Below are 6,841 nucleotides of genomic sequence, written 5' to 3'. Positions count from 1 at the left end.
TTAAATCAGGCGATGTACGGTCGACGAGTCGGAACTGGGTTTCGTCAAGAAAATATAGCCGATGTAGAAAGTCGTGAAATAAATCGAATAGCATGTCGCGGCTATGCGTCGACCCCCAGAGAGCGAGTGTTTGTAAGTAATGATAACCTGGAAGGAGCCGAAATGTAAATGGGAGCAGGTATAACACGGCGGTTGAGAAAAAGGGCCCGTTACCACTGTAATTTACCAGAGCGATACCGATCATTTAAATTCAGTCTGTTGCCCGAATAGTCTACGCTAGGTCTAAGTGGCTGACGTCTCGAAAAGGGGGTAAAACTAGCCTCTTTGTATTCAAAAGGCCAAAGTGTCGAAAGAGTCGATGGAAATTTGTGTCTTTTTTTTTCTTTTCTACAACCGTCGACTTTTTACACCTTGGTTGCTGCTATTACGGAAAGTGGTCCATGGTGCCAGACGGAGTTTTTTGTATATGGTTTCCGGTGTTAAGACGAAACTTGGCGAGCCTCGGGCGCAGTTTTGATTTATGCCCTGAAGACGGATGACCGCCTTTTGTCTTCTGACTCCGCCCAAACTAGGATCTAGCGAATTTATAAACTCACGTTTACTTCTTTTCAACCCTTACAATAAAGGCTATATTTCAAATAGCTTTTTTATTTGAACCAAAGAAGAGACGATAATCACCTAACCGAACCAGAGTTTACTAAAAAGAAATATCACAAAAGGAATCGTTTAAAACCAGATTGCAACCGATAGGCCTATAAACAGGGAGAGGCGACACAGTGAACCATTTATAACACATTCAGATCGAAACATAAAAATTCGGTACTTTTAAAACTTCGTATAAAGTACTGTCAAGTGACAATGTCAGTCAATAAATCTCCAATCTGGAATAGGTCAAACTTTAAAAAAAAAAAAAAAACAGTTTCATCCAACTCTCTCTAATTTTAGATTAGATTAGATTAGAAGAAAATATTTTCTTTATTACGATCTTTGCGTGGATCCCTTTCACACCAATGACTCACGAGTGTGAAAAAATATCCGTATACTAACGTAACTCAAATTAGTTACAGAAAACAAGAATTAGGATCTGACCCAAATAAATTAAAACAATAAATGTATTAAGTTAAAAAAAATAATAAAATAAATAAATTGATCTCTGACATACGTAGCTTTTTGCCAAGGGAGGTGCCTTCAGCAACTTGAATAAGAGGTCCTTTCTCGTCCTTTTCTTTCTCAGCTCACACTGCCGATCCTGCGGTTGGAAATTAGCTTATCCTACACAAAAGAATAATCCTTGTTATTGAAAATATTGTTATATCTTTAAGAAAAATTTCCAGGAGATAGCCAATCGATTTTTAGGACTAAAAGTGGGCCCGGTGTTGAATTTGATCTGTACCTTAATTGAAGGCGGATAATTTTTTGTTCTTGGTTTGAAATAGCAAATAGAAAAGAGAAAAAAAACAAATAAAAACCCTCCCCTTCTCAAATAACTGGCCCCACGGTCTGGAACCTCAGTAGCGCCCGGTCCTTCCATCCGGTAGGTGGTGTACCAGAAGATTTCGGGATTATTTTCCCCCCTCTGGAAAATTTTGAATTTGGCTAATTCTGTTATTAAAGGTACGTAATATTTTTGCTACGTTTCGATCCATCAGCTTTTTTGATTGGTCAGCGCCTTTCTTTTCCTTTCTTGTCAACTATCCATATTCCAAATTTCATTGGGTTAAAGTCTAGCCGAATTTGACGGTTAGGATGCTCAAAAAAATTCAACACATACGTTAAAAAAATGACAAACTGTGACGATTTTTTTTGTTTCTTCAATTTTTATACACGTACGGCATTCTCATGTTCATGACAACTTTGATCAGTTTCTTATCAAAGATCGATTCTCTATTTCTTTCCCACCCCACTCTTGCACTCTCACTCCCTATCCCTTTCTCATATTTTCTCATTTTTCTCCCTTTTCCACACTTTATCTCTTTTTCTTCTCTTTCTTCCTCCCACTTTTTCACTCCCTATCACCTTCTATCTTGTCAATATCTCAAAATCACTCTCTTTCTTTTTATTTCTCTCCTTTTCCTACTCTGTCTTTCTTATTTACACTATTATTTTTCTCTCTCTCCCACTCGTTATCTCGCTCTCTTTTCTTTTCTTTTTCTCCATTCCTTTCTTCTCGCTTTCTCTATCTCTCTCCCTCGCTCTCTCTCTCTTTCTCTCTCTCACTCTCTTGCTCTCTCTCTCTCTCTCTCTCTCTCTTCCTCACCCAGTCGTATTACATGTTTCCCTCTTTATCTTTTATCTGTCTTATTCACACAATCAATTTTGCTATCTCTCCCACTCGTTGGCACACTTTCTTTTTCCTGTTGTATTTCTCGATCCCTTTTTTTTTCTCACTGTCTATTTCGTATGATAGTTCACGCTTACTTTGTTCTTATCTCTCTGTCTCTCTCACTCACTCTCTTTTTTTTCTCTCTCTCTCTTTCTCACCCAGTCGCATTACATGTTTCCCTCTCTATCTTTTATCTGTCTTATTCACACAATCATTTTTGCGCTCTCTCCCACTCTTTGGCACTCTTTCTCTTCCTCACATTCTCTTCCTGTTGTATTTCTAGATCCCTTTTTTTTCTGTCACTGTCTATTTCGTATGATAGTTCACCCTTACTTTTTTCCTTCTCTCTCTCTCTCTCTCTCTCTCTCTCTTTCCTTCTCTCTCTCACTTTCTCTCTATATCTATCCTTCCCTTCTTCTCCCTCTTCCTGCTTCTAATAATTTTCAATATTTCTCTCTCTCTCTCTCTCTCTCTCTCTCTCTCTCTCTCTCTCTCTCTCTCTCTGCCCTTATATATCAATCTATCACTACCTCTCTTGCTCTCGAAACTTTTTCGTTCAAATTCTCACAAGATTACTGTTTCTCTATCAACATTTTAATTTTATTACAATTCTTTAAAATATAATATATTCATGGTATTAGTTTGAGAGTTAGGTTTACTATATTCTTCATCGTATAAACTAATGATTTCCTCCAATTCGATATCATTAGAAAATCTCGGTCTACAAATAGTGAATTGTGTTTTGGAAGGCGAGAAGGTTGTGTTTGTGGAGTGCCGTAAACAAGAGAGTTAAAAGTTTATAATCTTCGAAATAAGCCAGCTGCGGGCGGTACTTTCCCGTCGTGTGGGGGACTTTCCGAACGTAAGTTTTATGATTGTGGACCCATTGGAACAACCGAAAAAAAATCTCGTCGCTGAGATGGGCATTAATTCTTAAGAGGTGTTTGACTCCAAAAATGTCTTCTTTGATTTTTACAGTTTAACACGTCTATTGTTTAACTAACTATGTTAACCATTGTGAAAAAATCCTCAAATGACGATTCCATTCGGTTGATTCATTTTAACATGATATAATATTTTAGAAAAAAAAATATTTGAACCGTTTCGTTTTGCGTAGAAAATTGTTCAAATTAATATTGTTCTTATATAATATACACCAACGGATCATTCAGATTTTAATCAGATTTTGTTTTTTTCTCATTTTATCTTTATTTCTACAGTTCTCTGATAGCAAATTGAACGAAAATTTTAAAAAGTGACAAACAAAACATAAAGCGACTTTGCTACTTCGGCCTTATCTCATCTATCTCTGTAATCACCCAAATCTCTCGTTCGTTTTTTTTTCAGTACTAGTTTCCTTTTTACGATTCAAGCTACTTATTTTTTATTCTGTTATTTCTTAACCGGTTTCTGTCATTCTCACCTTTCAAGTTTTTCAATTTTTCTCTCTCTTCTTTCTCTCTCTCTCCTTTCCCCCCCCCCTCTCTCTCTCTCTCTCTCTCTCTCTCTCTCTCTCTCTCTNAATTTATACAGATAAAGATTGACATTTATAAAAAAAAAACACCTGCGAACGTATATTGTTTGTTTTATTTTACATTGTGTTTTTGTTTTATTGAAACGTTGGTTGTCAAATTGTTATTAAAAAAAACAAGACTTTTCGTCTCTACATTATAAATTATAATTGGAAAATACATCCATATTTGCTTAGTGGTCATAATTGACTATATTAATTATTCCAATTAATTATTCTTTTTATCTAAGGTATTTAGTTGAGATGAAAAATTAGTGCCCTGTTCGTGACACTAATTTTTCATCTCAACCAAAATACTTAGATAAAAATGAATAATTAATTGTAATTGGAAAATATATTGTAAAGACCAAAGGAGTCTAAATCATAATAAATGTATAACATAACCTGTACAACTCAGGTTGAGTGTAAGAAAGGTCCAAAAGCCCTAAGTTTGTGTAAATAAATAAAACCATCAATCAATCTCCCCTTCACACTCACACTCTCTCCTACTATCTTTCATATGTATGTTTTTCCATACTCTCACTCTGTTATTCATTCTTCATGTCACTTTTTGTTCTTTTTTTTTAATCCGGCTTCTGTCACTCTCACTAATCACTTCCACATCTCTTAATTACTCTCTCTCTCCCTCTCTCTCTCTCTCTCTCTCTCTCTCTCTCTCTCTCTCTCTCTCTCTCTCTGAATATGTTGCCTCACCCTCTCGCTACCTTATTCACTCTTCCTGTCACTTTTTTCATTAACTTATTTTTTTAATCCGACTTCTGCACTTTCACTCTTCAGATTTTCTCCCTCTCTCTTTCTCCCCTCTCTCTCTTTCTTCTCTCTTTCTCCCCCTCTCTCTCTCTCTTCTACCTTTCTACCTGTGTTTTTTCGCATCCTCTCTCTCGTTTATTCACTGTTTCTGTCACTTTTTATTCACTTATATTTTTTGTATTGTTTTTTTAACCGGCTTCTGTCACTCTCCTTGGGTTTTCCCCATTTCTTCATCCCCTTCTCTCTCTCTCTCTCTCTCTCTCTCTCTCTCTCTCTCTATCTATCTATCTATCTATCTATCTATCTATCTATCTATCTATCTCTATCTCTCTTTCTGTATGTGTTGCTGCACACTCTCAATAATATTTTCTTCTTCCTCTCATTTAATCATTCACTAATTTTTCTCATCACGCTTTTGCCCTCTCAATCTTCAGGTTTTCGCTTCTTTACACTCTTCTCCCTCATTGTCTGTCCTCTCTCTCTCCTTCTCTCTCTCTCTCTCTCTCTCTCTCTCTCTCTCTCTCTCTCTCACTCTCTCTTCTGTATGTATTCTCTACACTCTATTTGCTTCTTTCACCCTTACTACTACTTATTTTTTCATTCACCTAATTTTTTACGCTCTATTTCTCTCTCCTCTCTAGCTTTCTTTCTTTCTTTGTCACACACGATCTACCAATTCTCACTTTAAAAGGCGACGTTTTCTTGAAGAGTAAGCTTTCAAAGTTGGCGGAAGCGAAGTTCTTATCCCCATGTTGAATTTTTAATTTGCCATCCGGTTTGAGGGGCGGTAATCGGCGTGGTGGCGGGAGGCTGGAAATCGGTGTTTTAAAGGCCCATTAGGGATCCAATTGGCCCGGTGATTTGGAAACGTTTTGGAAAATTGGATTTGCAACATGTCGCGCGCCCAATTGCATGCAATGTACCCTCACTTAAAAAAGCTCCCCAGAATTTATTGCCCGTCGACAATTATTTTAAGTAAGGGGATGGGATGAAAGGGGATAGGAGAGAATTAAAAATAGGGAGGGAGTCTGAAAATAATTAATAATTTAATCCGACATGGTTGATAATATGGATATTTTATAAGTACTCATTATTAAATATCAGATGCAAAATAAATATTTAATTTCAAAGTCTAACGTATAGAACGATACTTAAAAGTATTTCAATATTAATAAATTGTATATTAATTAACAAAACAGATTTATAATTTTGTAAAATTTATTTTTTAATTTTATTAGCATTATTACACTTTTTTTGCAATAATTGCGGCGGCAATTTTGGCAATAATTTAGAACAATTTTAACGGTTTTATTCAAGGAAGTGGCTTTTGAAAGAAAATACGACCCCGGCCTATTTTAAAATTTGTTGAGTTAAAGCTGGGCCGTTTTAGATGGCGATTTGATTGGAAGCAATGCTCTGCCGACAGGATGAACTTCATAGGCTTTATCCTTCTTGTCTCTCTTTTAAAGGGTGTCCTCCAGGAATTGAAACTTTACGGATCCGCGACCGCAGCCGGTGTCAAATGCAGGGCGATTCAGGTAAGATTTTTATTATATTTATTTTATATTTTACTAATTAAAATTGTATTAAAACTGTCATAGCCCAATAATTAATAAACACAGACATCTCAAAAGATTGTAACCGTTCTTTTGTATTTAAGCTTTATCAAATTTATTAATCAGTCTTAATTTTTAATTTTTTCCTGAAAAAAGTATAAACTTTTTAAAGTTCCTTTTAAATTGCTAAATTAAATTTTATATTGCCAACTTTAAAGGCCATGTCAATTGTAATTTGAATAAAACAGAAGCAAAATGAACTGTCAAGAGGAGGCTACTGACATGGGATCGCCGATTTTGAAGAAGATATGCTTTTCCTACTATGTTCTGCATGCATTGCAAGGTTATTATATTTTAGGCGACTTGTTTTATGGCCTAGAACCATAAAAGAATGTTACAAATAAGATAGGGCCCTTTCAGTAAAATAGGCCAAAAAATTTGGCTTTTTTTTTACCAACAAGACGTTAAATACAAATTTTTATAATCAAAAAATAGATATTTTTGAGCCCAATCAATGAGCAATTTTGTTTCTAGCCTATGTTACTTGCTCCACATAAAAGTCCTTCAAATCAAAGTTTAAGCAATCTCTGAAAATCAGAATATTTCCTCGTTCGAGCTGTATCAGCAACGTTTAAATTTTATATCAGCGTGAATGAGAAAAATGGAGATAAAAAAAAAAAA

At 35.5% G+C, this 6,841-nt stretch overlaps 1 protein-coding gene across 4 annotated transcripts in view; it reads left to right on the top strand.

Annotated features, from left to right (window-relative positions):
- Positions 1-1,527: 1,527 nt before the first annotated feature.
- LOC106671161 (collagen alpha-1(XXV) chain-like) overlaps positions 1,528-6,841 on the top strand; it is a 57,341-nt gene continuing 52,027 nt past the window's right edge. For all 4 annotated transcript variants that reach the window (XM_024230700.1, XM_024230699.1, XM_024230698.1 and 1 more), the window contains exons 1-2: positions 1,528-1,614; positions 5,995-6,142. In XM_024230700.1, the coding sequence (XP_024086468.1) occupies positions 6,032-6,142 (111 nt within the window). In that variant the 5' untranslated portion in view covers positions 1,528-1,614; positions 5,995-6,031. The remainder of the gene's footprint in view (positions 1,615-5,994; positions 6,143-6,841) is intronic.

This window comes from Cimex lectularius, unplaced genomic scaffold, assembly GCF_000648675.2.
Source record: "Cimex lectularius strain Harlan isolate CLEC.00 unplaced genomic scaffold, Clec_2.1 scaffold39, whole genome shotgun sequence".
Taxonomy (NCBI): domain Eukaryota; kingdom Metazoa; phylum Arthropoda; class Insecta; order Hemiptera; family Cimicidae; genus Cimex; species Cimex lectularius.
The sequence above is the reverse complement of the archived record's forward strand: the minus strand, read 5'-3'. Positions and strand labels throughout refer to the sequence as shown.